At 44.8% G+C, this 21,288-nt stretch overlaps 2 protein-coding genes across 7 annotated transcripts in view; one reads left to right on the forward strand and one right to left on the reverse strand.

The window, feature by feature from the left end:
• Window positions 1-7,502, forward strand: part of tmem243b (transmembrane protein 243, mitochondrial b) — an 86,874-nt gene extending 79,372 nt beyond the window's left edge. For all 3 annotated transcript variants that reach the window (XM_086010834.1, XM_086010835.1, XM_086010833.1), the window contains exons 4-5: window positions 3,574-3,678; window positions 6,738-7,502. In XM_086010834.1, coding sequence (XP_085866960.1) covers window positions 3,574-3,678; window positions 6,738-6,860 — 228 coding nt within the window. In that variant the 3' untranslated portion in view covers window positions 6,861-7,502. The remainder of the gene's footprint in view (window positions 1-3,573; window positions 3,679-6,737) is intronic.
• Window positions 7,294-21,288, reverse strand: part of dmtf1 (cyclin D binding myb-like transcription factor 1) — a 65,282-nt gene continuing 51,287 nt past the window's right edge. For 3 of the 4 annotated variants that reach the window (XM_086010830.1, XM_086010831.1, XM_086010829.1), the window contains 5 exons: window positions 20,187-20,272; window positions 15,207-15,356; window positions 11,514-11,909; window positions 10,746-10,878; window positions 7,294-8,558 (listed from right to left, as the gene is read on the reverse strand). In XM_086010830.1, coding sequence (XP_085866956.1) covers window positions 8,482-8,558; window positions 10,746-10,878; window positions 11,514-11,909; window positions 15,207-15,356; window positions 20,187-20,272 — 842 coding nt within the window. In that variant the 3' untranslated portion in view covers window positions 7,294-8,481. Of the gene's footprint in view, window positions 8,559-9,015; window positions 9,116-10,745; window positions 10,879-11,513; window positions 11,910-15,206; window positions 15,357-20,186; window positions 20,273-21,288 lie in introns of all 4 variants that reach the window. The other variant, XR_015081640.1, reaches the window with a different exon arrangement.

Below are 21,288 nucleotides of genomic sequence, written 5' to 3' on the forward strand. Positions count from 1 at the left end.
GCCGACAACCACGAAATGCGTGGATTCTTTAGCGCAGTCAAGACCACCTACGGCCCAAGCACCCAAGGCCCTTCCCCACTGCGGGCCAAGAATGGAGAGGTACTCATCAAGGACAGGGAAGCAGTCAGTGCCCGCTGGAAGGAGCACTTCGAAGATCTCAACCACGACTCTGTCTTCGACACGAGCGTCCTCAACTCCATCCCACAGCATGCTACCCGCCACCATCTCGGCACAACCTCAGCCCGGCATGAGATTGAAAAGGCCATCTGACAACTGAAGAACAACAAGGCCTCGGGAGCAGATGGAATCCCTGCCGAGGCACTAAAGCATGGCGGAGAAGCACTACTGGCGCGAATTCATGAACTCATTTCTCTTATCTGGAAGGAGGAGAGCATGCCAGGGGATCTCAGACGCTGTAATTGTGACCATCTTCAAGAAAGGTGACAAGTCTGATTGCGGTAATTACAGAGGAGTTTCCCTGCTATCTACCACAGGGACAGTCATCGCAAGAATCCTCAATCGCCTTCTCCCAGTGGCCGAAGAGCTCCTCCCAGAGTCGCAATGTGGATTCCGCCCACTAAGGGGCACAATGGACATGATCTTCACCGCACGTCAATTACAAGAGAAATGCAGGGAACAGCACCAACCACTGAACATGGCCTTCTTTGATCTCACAAAGGCCTTCGACACTGTCAACCATGAGGGATTATGGAGTGTCTTCCTCACATTCGGCTGCCCTCAAAAGTTTGTCACCATCCTCCGCCTGCTTCACGACGACATGCAAGCCGTGATCCTGACCAACGGTTCCACCACAGACCCAATTCACGTACGAACCGGGGTAAAGCAAGGCTGTGTCGTCGCACCAACGCTCTTCTCGATCCTCCTTGCTGCAATGCTCCATCTCGCCCTCAGTAAGCTCCCCGCTGGAGTGGAGCTCATTTACAGAACAAACGGGAAACTGTTCAACCTCCGTCACCTCCAGTCCAGATCCAAGGTCATCCCATCCTCTGTCGTCGAATTACAGTATGCAGACGATGCTTGCGTCTGCGCTCACTCTGAGGTCGAACTCCAAACCATCGTCAACACCTTCACCGAAGCGTACGAGAGCATGGGCCTTACACTAAACATCCGTAAGACAAAGGTCCTCTACCAACCTGCCCCCGCCACACAGTGCTGCCCCCCGATTATCAAAATCCACGACAAGGCCTTGGACAACGTGGACCACTTTCCATACCTCGGGAGCCTACTGTCAACAAGGGCAGACGTCGACGACGAAGTCCAACACCCCCTTCAGTGTGCCAGTGCAGCCTTCGGTCGCCTGAGGAAGAGAGTGTTTGAAGACCAGGGCCTCAAACCCGGCACTAAGCTCATGGTCTACAGAGCAGCAGTGATACCCGCCCTGCTGTATGCCTCAGAGACATGGACCATGTACAGCAGGCACCTCAAAGCACTGGAGAGGTACCACCAACGCTGCCTCCGCAAGATCCTGCAAATCCATTGGCAGGATAGGCGCACCAATGTCAGTGTTCTTGCTCAGGCCAACATCCCCAGCATCGAAGCTTTGACCACGCTCAATCAGCTCTGATGGACGGGTCACATTGCCCGATACGAGACTCCCAAAACAAGCGCTCTACTCGGAGCTCCGGCACAGCAAGAGAGCCCCAGGTGGGCAGAGGAAACGCTTCGAGGACACCCTCAAAGCCTCCTTGAAAAAGTGCAACATCCCCACCGACACCTGGGAATCCCTGGCCCAAGACCGCACAAAGTGGAGGAGAAGCATCTGGGAAAGGCGCCGAACACCTCGAGTCTCTTCGCCGGGAGCAAGCGGAAGCCAAGCACAGGCAGCGCAAGGAGCGCACGTCAACCCAAGAACCCCACCCACCCACCCACTCCACCCACCCGCCGTCTGCCCCACCTGTGACAGAGACTGTAGGTCCCGCATTGGACTCATCAATCACCTGAGAACTCATTTTTAATGTGGAAGCAAGACATCCTCGGTTCCGAGGGACTGCCTGAGAAGAGGAGCATGCTTTCAGTCCCACAATCACCCTCTTCTATGAAAATCGAGGCGAAGTATTTACTTTGTGTCTATTAGCTCTTCATGCTCCTTTCTCAGCCCTAAGTTGCCTTTCACTTTTCTTGCACGATTTGTGTGTTTGTAAACAACCTCTCTGCTGTTGGGCTGCTTGTCCGACATCCAGTCTTGGGTGAGCTCCAATTCCTTGTGCTAAACATTGGGAAGGCCAAAGCCATCGTCTTTGGTTCCTGCCATAACCTCCATACCCTTGCTACTGATTCTTCTCTGCAACCACTCTCTCAGGTTGAACCAGACTATTTACAACTTTGGTGTGCAATTCAACTCCCAGTTAAGGTTCCAACTCCACAATTCTCCATCACAAAGAACGCTTACTTCCTCCTCTGTAACATTGCCTGACTTTGCCTCTGCCTCAGCCCATCTGCTGTTGAAACTCATCCATGACTTTTGTCACCTCCAGACCTGACTCTTCCAATGCGCTCCTGGCCAGTTTCCCAACCTGCACACTCTAAACATCTGCTCATCAAAAATTCTGATCCTGCAACAAGTAACCCTCGCCTATCACTCTTGTCCTTGCTGACCTACATTGGCTCCCAGTCCCACAATGCCTCTAAATTAAAAATCTTGACCATGTGTTTAAATCGCGTCCCTCCCTATCTCTAACTTCCTCCGGCTCTACCTGCCGCAGAACTCTCCTTTCCTCAGGACTCTTGTGTCAGCCGTGGCTCAGTGGGATAGCCCTCTCGCCTCTGAGTCAGAAGGTTGTGGGTTCAAGTCCCACTCCAGGGATTTGAGCACAAAAATCTAGGCTGACATTCCAGGGCAGCGCTGAGGGAGTGCTGCACTGTCGAAGGTGCCGTCTTTCGGATGAGACGTTAAACCGAGGCCCCATCTGCTCTCTCAGGTGGACATAAAAGATCCCATGGCACTATTTTGAAGAAGAGCAGGGGATTTATCCCCGGTGTCCTGGGGCCAATATTTATCCCTTAATCAACATCACTAAAAGAGATTATCTGGTCACTATCACATTGCAGTTTGTGGGAGCTTGCTGTGTGCAAATTGTCTGCCGCATTTCCTACATTACAACAGTGATTACACTCCAAAAAATACTTAATTGGCTGTAAAGCACTTTGAGACGTCCGGTGGTCATGAAAGCCGTAATAGGAATGCAAGTCTGTCTGTGTGTATCCCCTCGTTCACCTTCACCATTAGTGGCAGTGCCCTCAGCCACCCAGACCTATGCTGTGGAACTCGCTCTCTGAACTTCTGTCACTTGTGTTTTATTAGACTGTGAGCATGTGTGTGTGAGGGGTGTGGAAAGAGGATGGACTAGCCCATGTAAGGATCTGCTTTGGGAAGAGGTGAAGAAATTCTAACTTGAGAAGCAGCAGTAGCCAGAGAAATTCAGTGGTGTAGCATGGGGTCTCGTGTAACCTGGTGTTGGAAGGGAAGTAAACATTTACTGTTGGTGGTTCTGTGGTATAAATACTTGCTTGTTCGCTATCTGATGTCCACTTTTTCCAACTTCTGTTCTACAGGTAACGATTATTAGTGCTTTTGTTTTCCCTCAATTACCTCCAAAACCACTGAATGTTTTCTTTGTCATCTGCATCTTGCTGAGTTGCGCCTCTATTGGTGTTCTTGTAAGTATTGATTTTTGTAATCTGCTTTTCAAAAGTGGTGATAAATTTATAATACTGCGTAGAATGGGCACAATAAGTAGATAGGGATCATTTTTACTTTGTTATATTAATGATTGAAGATTCACTAATGGGGAGAGGAGAGCAAGGAGGGTGATGAGCTCTTGTACATGAATGCACGTAGCAAAAGAAATAAAACAAAGGACTTGGAAGCACAAATTCAGTTTAAAAGGGGTATGCTGTAGTAGCCATTACAGAGACCTGTCTACAACCTGAACATGGTTGGGGGCTAAATATTCCTGGCTATAGGATCTTCAGGAAGGAAAGGGAAATTGGGAAAGTAACAATATTGATAAAAGACAATTACAACAGCTTACACCAAATGGTTTGATTGGCCCCCTGACAAAAGGGACTAAGTTACTGTCACAGCTGCACCTTTTGGGGGGGAGGGGGCCTGCCAGGGAAGCCCTCTGCAAGTGGCAATCTGATGCTGCATTTCCCATCGTCCCTCCTCCATCGGACGTCCCAAGATCCGCCGGGCACGGCTAGCAACTGAAGAAATGTAAATCAGCTGACCCTCGATACTGCGGTGGGGTTGGGAGCAGAGGTCAGCGGTGCCCACTCTGCTACACTTGTGTCAGCTGAGAACGCCTAAACCCCACTGTCTAACAAATCATCTATTCTACCTACTCCCCAGTTTAGGCTTCGCTTTTCCTCTTGAGGATCTCCATCACTCATCTGGCATAATGTTCTACCTCTAATTTCTGGATCGTGTGCAGGAGATCATCGAACATAAGCACTGACCCAAAACCTTGCTAACCTGGGCTCCCTATGTAAAGCTACGGGAAGCTAGATCCAGTCTGGGTTCTTTTCAATACATTTCCCATCTACAATAATATGTTACATGCAAATTCTGATCTTCCACAAACTTTGTAAAATCTAACCAAATTCCACTAGACCTTGCCCCACCCCCAATACACAGTAACCTTCCTATAAACAGTCTTTAGAAACATAGAAGATAGGAGCAGGAGTAGGCCATTCGGCCCCTCGAGCCTGCTCCGCCATTTAATGCGATCATGGCTGATCATCCAAATTCAGTACCCGGTCCCTGCTTTCTCTCCATACCCCTTGATCCCTTTAGCCTTAAGAAATATATCCAATTCCTTCTTGAATATATTTAATGAATTGGTCTCTACTGCCTTCTGTGGTAGAGAATTCCACAGGTTCACCACTCTCACTGGGTGAAGAAATTCCTTCTCATTTCTGTCCTAAATGGCTTACCCCTTATCCTTAGACTGTGACCCCTGGTTCTGGACTCCCCGACCATCTGGAACATCCTTCCTGCATCTAGTCTGTCCAGTCCTGTCAGAATTTTATAAGTTTCAATGAGATCCCCTCTCATTCTTCTAAACTCCAGCGAGTATAAGCCCAATCTCTCCTCATATGTCATTCCTGCCATCCCAGTGTCAGCCTGGTGAATCTTCACTGAACTCCTTCCATGGCAAGAACATCCTTCCTCAGATAAGGCGACCAAAACTGCACACAATACTCAAGATGTGGTCTCACCAAGGCCCTGTACAACTGCAGCAAGACATCTTTGTTCCTGTACTCAAACCCTCTCGCTACGAAGGCCAACATACCATTTGCCTTCTTAACCGCCTGCTGCACCTGCATGCTTACTTTCAGCGACTGGTGCACAAGGACACCCAGGTCTCGTTGCACTTCCCCTTCTCCCAATCTATTGCCATTCAGATAATCTGCCTTCCTGTTTTTGACACCAAAGTGGATAACCTCACATTTTTCCACGTTATATTGCATCTGCTATGCTTCTGCCCAATCACACTGGAGTTTCTCGGCATCCTCCTCACAGCACACACGCCCACCCAGCTTTGTGTCGTCTGCAAACTTGGAGATATTACATCTAGTTCCCTTATCTAGATCATTATATATTGTGAATAGCTGGGGTCCTAGGACTGATCCCTGCGTTACCCCACTCGTCACTGCCTGCCGCTCGGAAAAAGACCCGTTTATTCCAACTCTTTGCTTTGTCTGCCAACCAGTTCTCTATCCAAGTCAATACCTTGCCCCCAATCCCATGTGCCTTAACTTTACACGCTAATCTCTTATGCGGGACCTTATCGAAAGCCTTCTAAAAGTCCAAATACACCACATCCACTGGTTCTCCCTTATCTATTACCAGTTACATCCTCAAAAAATTCCAGTAGATTAGTCAAGCACGATTTACCTTTTGTAAATCCATGTTTACTTTGTCCGATCCTGTCACTGTTTTCTAAGTGCTCTGCTATTACATCTTTTATAATGGACACTAGCATTTTCCCCACTACCGATATCGGGCTTACCGGTCTGTAATTCCCCGTTTTCTCTCTACCACCTTTTTTGAATAGTGGGGTAACATTAGCTACCCTCCAATCCATGGGTACTGTTCCAGATTCCATCGAATGTTGGAAGATGATCAGCAATGCATCTACTATTTATAGGGCCACTTCCTTAAGTACCCTAGGATGTAGATTATCTGGCTCTGGGGATTTATCGGCCTTGAATCCCCTTAACACCATTTCTCTACAAATACTGATTTCTTTCAGTTCCTCCCTCTCATTAGACCCTATGTTCCCCGACATCTCTGGAAGGTTATTTGTGTCCTCCTTTGTGAAGACAGAACCAAACTATGTATTTAATTGGTCTGCCATTTCTTTGTTCCCCATTATAAATTCCCCTGATTCTGACTGCAAGGGACCTACGCTTGACTTCACCAATCTTTTTCTCTTCACATATCTATAAAAGCTTTTACAGTCAGTTTTTATGTTCCCTGCAAGTTTACTCTCATTCTATTTTCCCCTTAATTAATCCCTTTGTCGAATCCTAAACTGCTCCCAATCCTCAGATTTACTGCTTTTTCTGGCCAATTTATATGTCCTCTCCTTGGATCTTATGCTATCCCTGGTTAGCCACGGTTGAGTCACCTTTTTTGTTTTATTTTTATGCCATTTCTGAAAGCAGAAGCACACCTGCCATTTAGTTGACACTAATTTAATATTTTTCAGATTTACTGGTATCGCCAAGGAGACCTGGAGCCTAAATTCCGGAATCTAATCTACTACAATTTATTTTCCATCCTTATGCTGTGTATATGTGCCAACCTATACTTCCATGATGTTGGTAAATGACAGTGCCAGCCAGAGAATTCACTTCCAGTCCACTGTGTGCTGAAGAATGGAAACGACACAGATGAAGTTCTCGAATGTAGAATGGGAAATTCTGGTCTGCACAGCAAGGAAGAATGTTTTGTAAATGTGGAATGAGTTTCCTTACCAGCTTCGTATTGTAATACAGAACGTGAAGCGTACTGGGAGCAGATTGCATCCCCACGTTGAGCTGCAGTCAACGTCACAAACATTAATGCAATTTGTTTTCCAGAATACATTTTTAAGACTTGCACTAAAAGAACATTCCAGACTTGCCAAGGTTTTGAGAAGACACACATTCTCTTTTTGTAAAGGGTGGTTTTTTTCTCTCCTGCAAATTGTGTTTTTTTAAATTATATATAAAGCACTTGAAGGACAATGAGCTGTTTAAACAAAGTATAACACAAAGTAGAAATTAAGATACTGCAAGACAAATAATACTTTTATTTTGTCTTAAGTAATGAAATAATTGCACTATGCAGCCACTTAACTCTACTGGGTTTCTACAATAGAATGAACTAGCCAAACCGAGACTGTGAACCAATACTGGACAACACAACTGTAAGAAAGCATTGACTTTGTTTTAAAGAATAAATAGTAATAAAATAATTTATATACATTGAACTTGTGTCTATGCTCTCTGTTCATTTGTGCACAAAAATAAGTTGAATACTAATCTGGATAATTCCTGGAGGCGTCTCAAAACTTTGACCCAAGTATTTTGATGAAATTTATCGTTGGTATATAGTGCAAGTTTGCTTTGGGTAGGTGCAGTTTTTCCTCTTTCGTTAATTATGCCAAGGGCACTTAGTTCCTGTACTTTTCCTACACGATAGCAAAATAGTTTTTTAGGAGGTGGGGGTGGGGGAGAGAGACGGGGTATTCTTTCTTCATACTGGACTAACAAACCAACACATTTCTGGATTTAAACATGTTTCTGATAACACTGTGGCGTTATGACAGATGTGTGAAACTCGAGACATTTAAACCGCATTCTTTCTAGTGTCTGAATTATATATAAAAAAAACCTTTTCCATTCCAACAATGTGTAACTTGGTTCAAAGTCCTCATGACTTACAGGATTTTACAAAAAAGTTTTATTTTATAAGGAAGGAGGGGGTTGTTAAACTAGAAACCTGCACAGAGCTCCCAAAGGTGATGCTGGTTAAAGGTGAAGCACATTTCTGCACCTTTAGCCATGAGGGTTCGTCTAGTAAAAAATTTAACACTTTTCCATCTTCACAGGCAGTTTCCCAAATAAATAATCCTATATGTCTGTCTTTGACAACATATTAAGGGGAAGGGTGATGTAATTTAATTTTTTTATATATACTTCTAAAAATGTAGGTAGTTTTCTTGGCAATGTCACATTGTTTTTAGTTTACCTTGTTTAGTAAATTTGCGCCACAGGAAATGAAAATTAAACATTGAATTTTCTTTTTTCAAACTACTCAATTCATTTTATGCAGTTTGTCTCTTGAAGGCAGCACCATACATTTTTAAATGTTGAATTATCAAGAGGATTCATTAGCCATTGACCATTTCATAGTGATGTTCACTATTAAAGAGATAGCACAACAGATGTGGAGAACAGTCATCATTTTCAATCATCAGGTTCGGGGCTTTCCAACGTTGAGCCAATGAGGTCCGAGCAGTCTCCTTGGGGTTGTAAAATGGGATCTGAAAACAGAAGATGAGAGCTTACAAGAGTGTGCTGTAAACTAGGGGTATTCAAGCTCAGAGGCCACATGTTAGTTTTGACAATTCAGTTCTTTTAAGTTTTTTTTTTTTTATAAAGAGTGCTGGTCAAGGCGAGGGTTGTTAGTGCTGAGAAATGGAAGACTTTCCATTTCAGAAACCCAAATTGGCCTCAAGCACTACCAAGACACGGAGTAAAGTTCCCTTTACACTGCCTCAGCTCCAACCACGGGGAGGGGAGGGGGTATATATCCCATACTACACCAGTGTGACTTGGAGGGGAACCTGAAGGTGACTGCATTGACAGGCTTCGACAATCATCTTGCTGTGTGCCAGGTATGACGGAAGCCATTGGCGAGCCTTCCCTTTAAACCCCCATTGATCTCAGTTTTGCTACGGTTCCTTGGCGCCATACTTGGTCGCCTGCTGCTCCTCTCACCTCTTCGCTGGTATTCAGCTCTTACGTCCTTGCCTGGATCAAGGCTGTGATGAGGTCTGGAGCCTGGCTCAATTTCAATGTTCTGATAAAAGTCACACAACTAGAAGGCAGGAGTAAAAACAATGAACAAGTTCTGAGCAAGACTAGAGATTTGGAGAAGAGTTCCCCAAAATAATAAATATGTTGAATAGACTCCTTGTAAAAACAGTTATTACCATGTAAGATTAATGCCTTCACAAAAAGTCAAATAAGTTTGTGTAAAAGAATAGGATTAAAGGTTAGAAGGATAAGTGCAGATGATGAAATGTGCGTGGAACATGAGTTTAAAATTTTCCTGGATATTTTACCAGTGGTTGTTTATCTTCCTTGGGAGACAGAAAGGTAGCGTCCGTATGGGGCTGAATGCTTTTTCTCACTGTAATCTCATGTCTGTACTTATACAGGAAGGCCATACAGATGGTGAATGTTAGTCACCTTATACAGCAATATTTTACACTGCTACAGGAGAAGCTGCTCTTCTGACTTTCCAGTTAAGATGCATCTTTACACCGGATAATGACCAGCTCAGTCCATGCCCGTGTGCAGCAAGACCTGGACAACAGCCAGGCTTGGGCTGATAAGTGGCAGGTAACATTCGTGCCAGTCAATGACCATCTCCAACAAGAGATAAAGTCTAACTGCCTCCCCTTGACATCCAATGGCCTCATCATCGTTGAATCCCCACCATTAACATCCTGGGGGGGTCACCATTGACCAGAAACTTAACTGGACCAGCTACATAAATACTGTGGCTACAAGAACAGGTCAGAGGCTGGGTATTGTGCAGCGAGTGTCTCACCTCCTGACTCCTCAAAGTCTTTCCACCATCTACAAGGCACAAGGTCAGGAGTGTGATGGAATACTCGCCACTTGCCTGGATGAGTGCAGCTCCAACAACACTCAAGAAGCTCGACACCATCCAGGACAAAGCAGCCCGCTTGATTGGCACCCCATCCACCACCTTAAACATTCACTCCCTCCACCACCGGCGTACCGTGGCTGCAGTGTGTACCATCTACAAGAGGCACTGCAGCAACTCCCAAACCCGCGACCTCTTCCAGCTCGAAGGACAAGGGCAGCAGGTGCATGGGAACACCACCAGCTCCAAGTTCCCCTCCAAGTCACACACCATCCTGACTTGGAAATATATCGGCTGTTCCTTCATCGGCGCTGGGTCAAAATCCTGGAACTCCCTCCCTAACAGCACTGTGGGAGCACCTTCACCACACGGACTGCAGCAGTTCAAGAAGGTGGCTCACCACCACCTTCTCAAGGGCAATTAGGAATGGGCAATAAATGCTGGCCTTGCCAGCGACGCCCACATCCCGTGAATGAAATCGAAAAAAGGTAGGTGGCTATGCTGGGAGTGCACCTGATGCTGTCATTGGGTGCTCGAAATGAAGAAATGTCCATTTCCCAGCACTGCCACCCCCCACTTAATCAGTACCAACAGTAAAGTGGCGACATCTTCCTAAGCACAAAGATATCCTCGTGTTAATGTTCCAAGGCTGGTTTTATTAGAGAGAAACTATTAAAAAATACCATTTTGAAGTTTTTATTTTTGACCATTTTTTAAGAAATGCAAAACAAGTTTATCGAGTTAGTGTCCTTATATCGTATAATAACTGTGGGTATCTATGTTCATTGAAAAAATATATTTGCATTTAACCACATGCCAATAGATTCCTTACCAGTCAGTGTCGTCAATGGCAAAACGGAATCATTATCAATGTCATCTGCTGATTGAATAAACCCATGATCCGAGGAAACAATAAGTGTTGCTTCTTCATCAATGCCCGATTCAATACTGGGAGAACCTAGAGCCTGTTGAATGGAAACATTTATTGATAAAACATATAAATTACATCCTGAATTCGACCATAAGCAGCAGTGGGAATGTGAACAGTACAATATTTGGTTTCAAAAAAGAATGAACATCTTTTAGGTATGTAATACAATAGCAATAATCGAATGTGTATTATTTTATTACGCTGGTGATTAAGCTTAAAAGTCAAGAGACTCGACCTGTATTGGGTCACCCAGCCTTCTCTCCTATTGTTACTTTGCCAAGATCTACATACAGGAAACTTTCGATTAACCGGCCCCTAAATAACCGGAAACGTCGGTTAACCGGCAAAATTCAGGAGTAGGTTCGGGTAACTTTTATTACTTGCCTTGCTCCATGTGTGGCTATGCAAGGGTGTGGCTGCAGCTGTTGCTAAGCTACAGAGACGCTTGCAACTTGTGGCCATTGTTTTGAACCTGTTGCTTTATACGGAGCTCTCAGCTCTCCGTATCTTTTACTATAGCATTCGGTTATCCGGAATTTTTGATGAACCGGCACCACGTCGGTCCCGTCCGTGCCGCATAAAAGAAAGTTTCCTGTATGCACAATAGTACTGCGACATCTTTATTTTTTGATTAATTATACAGTGAAATCTGACTTTGACAGCTCTTACCTCAGTTACATAAGCACCACTTAGATCAGATTGCACCTCAACGTCCTGTCGGAGGTGTGATTCATTAATGTTCACAGCCGAACCCATCACATCTTCACTACCATCAGCGTTCAGGTTTGACTGGCCAATTTCTGTTTCACTCAGGTCTGTCTGACTTGTGCTTTGGTCTTCAGTTAACTTTTCCTGCTCAATCTCACTGTAGGCATCAGTGTCAAGCGATGTGGAGTTAATCTGGTGCTCTGTCAAATCCGTCTGGTCGATTTCTGAGTCGACTGTCAGCTCAGCTTGGGTTATCGAAGAAGTGATGTCGTCAGTGGCAACCGCGTGGATGATGACACTGGGATGTGTCATTTGTACACTGACATTTTCATTAGCGCCGTGAAGGAGAGCGTCAGGCTGCCAAGATATGTCAAAATTGGTTGGGTCAACATAACATTTTCACCAGTAATATTTTTAAAACTATAAGCACTTAGTTCATGAACTGTACCCTTTAAACAATCACACACTGCAAATTAAACATGAAACAGGTTCAGGAAATATTTTGTAATGTTTTCAAAAAAGGGATTTGTAATGGAGAGATCTGGAGACAAATAGAATCAAAAGTACAAATGTTTACTATTTGCTGTAAGCTCTCGAATTCTATCTATATTTATATCTATCTATAATATATTAAAAGTCTTGCATATAGCACATACTTTAAATGTCACATTTACTTAGATGATGGCATAGCAAGTCATATATCCAAATTTGCAGATGACACAAAGATAGGCGGCAATGTAGATGAAATTACAAAGGATATCGACAGATTCAGTGAATGGGCAAAACTGGCAAATGTGAGGTCATCCACTTTGGACCCAAAAAGGATAGAACAGGGTACCCTCTAAATGGTGAAACGCTAAAAACAGTGGAGGTCCAGGTACATAGATCATGAAAATGTTATGAACAGGTACAGAAAATAATCAAAAAGGCTAATGGAATGCCGGCCTTTATATCTAGAGGATTAGAATACAAGGGGGTAGAAGTTATGCTGCAGCTGTACAAAGCCCTGGTTAGACCACACCTGGAGCACTGGGAGCAGTTCTGGGCACCACACCTTAGGAAGGATATATTGGCCTTGGAGGGAGTGCAGCGTAGGTTTACCAGAATGATACCCGGACTTCAAGGGTTAAGTTACGAGGAGAGATTACACAAATTAGGGTTGTATTCCCTGGAATTTAGACGGTTAAGGGGTGATCTGATCTGATCGAAGTTTTCAAGATATTAAGGGGAACAGATAGGGTAGATATAGAGAAAACTATTTCCGCTGGTTGGGGAGTCTCGGACTAGGGGGCAGAGTCTAAAAATTAGAGCCAGACCTTTCAGGAGTGAAATTAGGAAACACTTCTACACACAAAGGGTGGTAGAAGTTTGGAACTCTCTTCCACAAACAGCAATTGATGCTAGATCAATTATTAATTATAAATCGGAGATTGATAGCTTTCTGTTAACCAATGGTATTAAGGGATATGGGGCAAAGGCGGGTAGATGGAGTTAAGTCACAGATCCGCCATGATCTCACTGAATGGTGGAGCAGGCTCGAGGGGCTGAATGGCCTCCTCCTGTTTCTATGTTCAACTTCCTATAACACTTTCTCCATCACACTTTGTTGATAACACCCATATTGTTATAAGCCAGCCTATCTCCCAACTCACCAAGAGCAATGACACAAATCTTCGAGTTAACATATTAAAAATATTATGTCTAGTGCATGACTGACATCACACTTGGTTATTGATGCAGAACGATATTAAAACACAGCGTTTCGGAGATAGTCTGAAACTGACAAGCACATTCCAATCTGCAAAGTTCTCTTACCAAGTACAATTGGGCTGAGTGGCCTCAAGCTGTGGTTACTTACAGCAATTAGACTTGTCCTTAAACATATAAGTCATCTTAAACACAGTTTGACCCCAGCAGTGGAGTAATACACAGTACATTACATGGTACAATGTTCCTGTCATTACAAAGCAGTGTATCATCCATTTTCCACATGAGCAATGCCACAAGGGATAAAATGATATGATTCATGTGCAAAAACATCACATTCTTCTGCTACAACAATCTTAAAATTGTGGGTTCTTTTGAACAATAGCCTGAAAATAACAAGCATTTTCCAATCTACAACATTCCCTGACCAAACAGCAATTAATCTCTAATTGACCCGAGTCTGCATTTACTTAACTAGACCTTGCGGCCGAAAAGCGACACAGATACACCGTAGCGGTGTAATGCCCTTATAAAACAGCACATCAAAGCATGCCCCAAATCCCAGACTACTTGTGAGCAACGTCACTGGAGATCAGCTAGTAATACATCAATAATGCACTTAACACTACAGTTCTTAGTTATTGGGACACTTCTTAAAAACATACTGCTTCTTAGGGAACCATTATACTACCGATACCGTTTCGAGGCTGTTATCTGCACAGAGTGACACAGGGTCAATATTTATCCTTCAACCAACACCTTAAAAACAGATCATCTGGTCATTATCACATTGCTGTTTGTGGGATCTTGCTGTGTGCAAATTGGCTGCCGCGTTTCCCATATTAAATCGGTACTTCAAAAGTACTTAATTGGCTGTAAACTGCTTTGGGACGTCCTGAGGTCGTGAAAGGCGCTATAGAAATGCAAGTCTTGCTTTCTTTCAGGGCAATCAGATCTGAGTTACACCATCGACTGTACATCATTCATTTGCCAGGGACACACAGCTGAACGCTTGCACACTTATAGGCAAGCAGAGAAGTCGACTCATTGGGGTCTGAATGCCAGCTAGATTTCATGATCAGAGAGCAGACTGTCCCATAGCTATTTGGTAAAAAAACAGGAATAAAAACAGAAAATGCTGGAGATACTCAGCAGGTCAGGCAGCATCTGTGAAGAGAAAAACAGAGTTAACGCTTCAGGTCGATGATCTTTTGTCAGAACTGACCTTTTCTGACGAAGGGTCATCGACCTGAAACGTTAACTCTGTTTCTCTCTTCACAGATGCTGCCTGACCTGCTGAGTATTTCCAGCATTTTCTGTTTTTATTTCAGATTTCCAGCATCTGCAGTATTTCCTTTTGGTAAAATAACAGGGTTGGGTTGAGGCAACGTTCCACAATATTACCAATAACTTACAAATCACTACCTGATCTATGGGATATTTTGGATTATCACCAGGAATAGAGAAGAAATGTAAAATGTATTCTTCATCACCAATCCCACTCGTTAGCATGAAAGAGAGAGAAATCAGGATGCCTTGTTGAAAATTTAAACACCTCATGCTAAAACTGTACTAAGTTGCAGTCACCGTCAAAATTACTTTATTTTATTCGTTCACGGGATGTGGGCATTGTTGGCAAGGCCGGCATTTATTGCCCATCCCTAATTTCCCTTGACAAGGTGGTGGTGAGCCACCTTCTTGAACCGCTGCAGTCCGTGAGGTGAAGGTACTCCCACAGTGCTGTTAGGGAGGGAGTTCCAGGATTTTGACCCAGCGACGATGAAGGATCGTCCGATATACTTCCAAGTCAGGATGGTGTGTGACTTGGAGGGGAACTTGGCGAGGCATGATGAAAATTATAATAATTACTTAATATTAAGGTAAACTACATTACCGTTATACTGATATTACTGAGCTACAAGATCTGATTCATAAACCCGCACTTACTGAGAGTGTGTGCACAATAATCTGTTCTGGGGAGGATGGTGAAGTAAGAGTAACAGTCGGGCTAGTTGTCAGTGTTATAGGAAGGCCTTGACTTGAGCTAGTCTGAATCAGGTAAGTTCCTGGTGTTCCTGTGGGCTGCAATCGGAAAGACTAGAGGACAGAAAAAAACGACAAAGTGAGCTTTCACATAAAATAGCAAACTTCAACCCAATAGTTTTGGTCGATAACCAGAGGACACAGATTTAAGGTGATTGGCAAAAGAACCAGAGGCGACATGAGGAAAAACTTTTTTACGCAGCGAGTGGTTAGGATTTGGAATGCGCTGCCTGATAGGGCGGTGGATACAGATTCAATAGTCACCTTCAAAAGGGAATTGGATAAATACTTGGAGAAAAAATTGCAGGGATATGGGGAGAGCGGGGAGTGGGACTGACTGGATTGCTCTTCGAAAGAGCCGGCGCAGACCCGATGGGCCGAATGGCCTCCTTCTGTGCTGTACTCTTCTCTGATTCTATGAATAAATAAAAATGAATTTTTTAAACAATAGATCATTTGGAATTGTGTAGAAATTAAGACAAGGAAACAAGCCAACCAGTCCATGTTGGCATGACTTGAATTTTTCCCATTGCTCCTTCTTAGTGTCTATATTTCCTCTCCCCATTCGTGTCCGCAGTGCAATTATGAGAAGCAGCTGATCTTTCAGGTTCTATCAGTGCTGTGCTGGAATCCCCGCTAGGAACAACACAAGACCACTTTACAGGACTCCTGAATGAATTTCACTCTCCATTTAACAACTCCCGACACCCAACTGGGATTAGGATTTTGGCTGTTAAGCACTAACCCACTGTGTTTCAAAGATTTCCTAATACTAGCACTAGCTATTTATGGCTGCTGCTGCAGACTGTCATTGAATGGTCGATGTTTTTCAGTTGTTGATTTTTCCCCTCTGCTGAAAGTGCCAACTCTTGCTGGGACACAGTTCCACAGGCACTGGCAAACCCTCAGGTACCTTGTCCAACTGGCCAGTCTTCATCTGGGAGTCTAGACTATGAGGGCGAGCAGGCTACTGGAGTACAGAAGACATCCTTGTCTTCACCAGGCTTCCACATATACCTACTTTCCAGCAGGGGTCCCTTGTCTGGCCAGGGCTGCCAAGTCCAACTGCTGCAACACCAACTGCTGCCCCTGGCTAACATCAACAAACTCAGTACAGACCAAGGGATGACTTGGAGCTTTCCTTTTCTGTATTAAGCTGTTGGGGAAAGACAGGCAGATTTCTGTAGCGCCTTTCGCAACCACCGGACGACCCAAAGCGCTTTAGAGCCAATGAAGTACTTTTTGAAGTGTAGTCACTGTTGTAATGTAGGGTGAACTCCTCTGCTCTACTTCGAAATAGTGCCATGGGATCTTTTACGTCCACCTGAGAGAGCAGACGGGGCCTCGGTTTAACGTCTCATCTGACAGTGCAGCACTCCCTCAGTACTGCCCCTCCAACAGTGCAGCTCTCCCTCAGCACTGCACTGGGAGTGTCAGTCTGGATTTCTGTGCTCGAGTCTCTGGAATGGGACTTGAACCTACAACCTTCGACTCCGAGGCGAGAGTGCTGCCCACTGAGCCACTGGCCGACACAGAGCTTTACAACTGGGATGGTATACACATCAGGATAGAGGTGAAATAACAAATATACAAACATTTTGGACAGGAAAAAACAGCTGGTCCTTCCAATCTATCCCATACTGTTATGGTGCAACTTCAGTACACCATGACTCTCCCTGCCCCAGCCAGCCAGCCATCCAATCTCCTGGGAGAGGCAAAACACCAGAGAAGGCCAATTTTGGGGGGGATGGGGGGAAGTGTCTTGGAAATTCCTCTCTGATCCTCAGAAACAATGACAAGTTGCAGGAGACCACAGTGACCCAGAGACCTCCCTCCCAAGTGCCAGCCACAGTTGGCACCTCGGCCAGTTCCCTTTCGAATGTTTTCAGCGGATTTGCACACACTGACTGGGCAACTTGCTCCGAAGGAACCCCCAGGTTTGGGAGTGCGCGTGGAACTGTAACCCAGCAAGAGTTAACACTTTGAGGAGAGGTGAAAAGAAATGCCTCCTGACATCTAACCTAGTTCTATGTTTACGCAACTTACACGCATGTCCCCTGGTCCTCCCGAATGTATCTAACTCAAATAGCCGATCCACATCGACCAAATCCGCTCCTTTCATTATTTTAAAGACCTCAATCAAATCTCCTCAAAGTCTCTGCTCTCCTAGAGTAAAACACTCTAAGCTTTCTAAGTCTATCGGGGCCACTAAGGGCCTTTAAACTAGATATCAATCTGGTGGCCCTCCTCTGACCCTTTTCCAGGGCCTCTATATCACCCACTATGTGAGGGGACAAAAACTGGACACGGTATTCTAGATGAGGCCTAACCAAGCTCTTATCATTTTCCTGGCAATATGTCCACTGAAATCTGTAACTGGCGCACACACTTATAATGTAAAATGAAATTATATTGAGGTGGAGAAATTGGTGTTATTGTTGCTAAAATGTATGACCCAACTCAGGACATCTAGTCACCTTTAAATAACTGCACCTCCACAATCACACATACATTTCACAACAAGGGCACAGAATTTGTCCAATTATTTTCAATTTCCTTACCGACAGTGAAACTCCACCTTTTAAAGTTATTTTTCCTTTGTAACCCCTTGATCTTCTAACACAATACTTCCACAGCAGCAGCGCCAAGGAGCAAGTGGGAGCAATACTTTCCCAGCGTGAATACCGGGAGTGCGGCCATCGGAATGACTACTAACTTTGCTTAACCTGGTTTGTTGCCAAGGGTGTGCAGCAGTCAGGATCACGGAGCTTGTCTGTTTTAATTTAGTAAGCTTGGCAGTTCGAAACATTCGTTCTCAGCTGCTCCACTGGTGGATTGTGTATATATTCATCAATTGGGGGGGCGGGGGGGGCGGCAGAGCTGAGAACAGAAGTCCCGAGCTTGTAGACCTCTAAAATCCAAAACAGCCGAACCCAGCAGCTTAGGAACATAAGCACCGATTGGGAGATGGACAGAAGATCGCAGCTGAGTGGAAGCCTGGTGCTGAGTGTTAGATATAGTATGAATTAAATTTATCATTCCGCAGAGAAATTGAAGCTTTCAGAGGTTATCAAGCTAATTTTCCATGAGGACTATCAGAAGTGCATCATACTATAGATGATAAGTAGGAATACAGTAGTATGGGATTACATCTATCTCGACTTCTACCTCCCAAAGATTGTTCACAAGTGTCTGCCTGCACCTCAGATTCGCGGGTATCCATTTCTCCCCAGATCCCACGTAACCCTTTCTACCCAAATCCCATTCACTCGCCCAAGTCTTGAGCAGTGAACCCTCACTAGCCCATGGAGGGAGCAACCAGCTGAAGCAGTAACCAGCTGGTGCTAAAGTTAACAAGCTCTCTGTAGATCAGCACTTTAATTTCAAGTATCCCTCAACCAACATCACTAAAAACAGATTATCTGGTCATTATCACTTCGCTGTTTGTGGGAGCTTGCTGTGCGCAAACTGGCTGCCACGTTTCCTACATTACAACAGTAGGAAATTTGCAAATCTTTGATGATGGCAGGGCAAGTTGATAAGGCGGCTAAGACAGTGTAAGGGATACTTGGCTTTGTAAATAGGGACATCAAAAAACAAAAAGTCATGCCTTTACAAATCACTGGTTAGGCCTCAGCTGGAGTAATGTGTACAATTCTGGGCACCACACTTTGAGATGGATGACAAGGTCCTGGAGAGGGTGCAGAGGGGATTTATCAGGATGATGCCAGGGATGAGGAACTTCAGTTATGTGGAGAGACTGGAGAAGCTGGGATTGTTCTCCTTAGAGCAGAGAAGGTTAAGAGGAGACCTAATTATAGGTATTCAAAATTATGAGGGGTTTTGATAGAGCACATAGGGAGAGATTGTTTCCTCTGGCAAGTGGGCCGGTAACCAGAGATCAGAGATTTAAAATAATTGCCAAACGAACTAGAGGGCAAATGAGGAGAAATGATTTCACACAGAAGGTTGCTAAGATCTTGAACGCAATACCTGAAAGGGTGGTGGAATCAGAGTCCATAGGAACTTTCAAAAGGCAATTGGACGTGTGCTTGAAGAGGATTAATTTGCAGGGTTATGGGGAGAAAGCTGGGACGTGCGACTAAATTGAAGAGCTCTTTCAAAGAGCCGGCACAGGCACGATGGGACGAATGGCCTCCTTCTGTACGATTCAAAGTAGGAGCATGCCAAGGACTGGAGTTTATGATGAATGTAACATGAGCTGCTGGGGGCAGAGAGGGACTTAGTTCTCAGGTAGACATGGAGGCCTGTCAGGGACAAGAAGCTGCCTCCAAAGCATTGGAACAGGGGGCCCGAAAAGTCTGCTGTGGGACTCTGCTGATTACGGACTCCTCCTCCACAACACAGCTTTTCCTAATTGTTCGTCCTTTATCTGCCAATTCTCTCCATTCCCCCACCCCTTCTGAAGTGATGTATCAACTCCTTTCCCGAGCTACACTGCTACAGGCAGAGGTTGCTGTGCAAGACCTCACCCAAGTGGCAGAGTGTCAACAGGCTATTCGAATGTGCGGGCATCACAGCCAAACCTAATCATCTCCTCGTCCAATATGCACACAAAGGCACTTCCAGCAAGGATTGCTGGATAACAATTAGGAGCAAGGGCCCTGGCTGATTTTCTCTGCCCTAACCTGGGGTGCCAGCTCAGTGAAGATCGGCTCCCTCAGGCAGAGCTAGCTTATAATCCAGCCACTTTACTTGCCATTAATTTTGTGAACTGTGTAACTATTTTATTTTTTTGCTAGACGTCTCCCGGAAACTAGCTCTCATTTGCTAGTGTAGTTATCTTTAATCATTCCAGGAGAGTATAGAGTTCATCATAACATGTCACTGCAGATGTAATTCTTGCTGATTTGCTATACTTACAGGTAGGAACTCAAATCTCTGTAGCGTCCCCGCATTCAGCGTGATTGTTTCACAATCTGTACTGCTACCACAAGAATCACCTGATGCTGCAGACAGATTAATAAAATAACTGAGCTATTACAAACATATTTCATTCTCATTATATACATACATGGCAATACAATATTTAGAAAAAAATAAAAAAAGACTTGCATTTCTATAGCGCCTTTCACGACCACCGGACGTCCCAAAGCGCTTTACAGCCAATGAAGTACTTTTTGAAGTGGAGTCACAGCAAGCTCCCACAAACAGCACTGTGATAATGACCAGATAATCTGTTTTTAGTGATGTTGATTGAGGGATAAATATTGGCCCAGGACACCGGGGAGAACTCCAAATACAAAAACCTTCTCTCGGATGGGGGTCAGGCAACGTTGTTGTTATTTGACGGCAATTAAAATGACTATTTGGACACTTTGGGGCGGTTAATCCGATCCCTACCGGTGTGTACGCATGCGCTGAAAGCCGACATTTCCAATCTGTGAAGAATGCTCTTGACAGATCGGACGCCTACCCTGGAGAGGGGCCTCTGCGGGGGGGGAGTTTCCGCTTTCTGCAGAACCTCCGCCCGCTGAAAACCCTTCGAGTTCTTACGCCAGGTCTAATCTGTCAAGTGTATGAAGGGAGATTCCCTTCTTCTATTGGCTCCCCATGGCCCACGTGATCCCAGGGGACGCTTGCGAACTGCATGTGCCCCTGGGATACGTGGGCCCTGCGCACTTGGAGTTTGGAGAGGCCCAGGATCGGAAGTATAGTCGCCTCGGGAGCCCTCAGGTAAGGGCGTAGATTTTTCCAGTTCAGAGGACTCCGCATGCAGGAAGCCTCCGATCGGAAAATACGGCCCAATAAATCCAGTTTCTTGTGGGCATGGCACTATAGCACTAAAGCACAAAACTGCCTCTAATTTGGTATTAAATTAGGTCACAGAGGACAGGAGATGGCTTGTGCAGGAAACCGTCGCGTGCTCAATGGCTGTATAGAAATGGAAAGTGCGTCTTTCCTCAGCGCTGATACCTCTCAAAGTTCATGAAGAAGTAAGGATAAAAAGTGAGATAGATTAGTG

The sequence above is a fragment of the Somniosus microcephalus genome, chromosome 17 (genome assembly GCF_052327205.1).
Source record: "Somniosus microcephalus isolate GS21.2 chromosome 17, FLI_Smic_1.0, whole genome shotgun sequence".
NCBI lineage: Eukaryota > Metazoa > Chordata > Chondrichthyes > Squaliformes > Somniosidae > Somniosus > Somniosus microcephalus.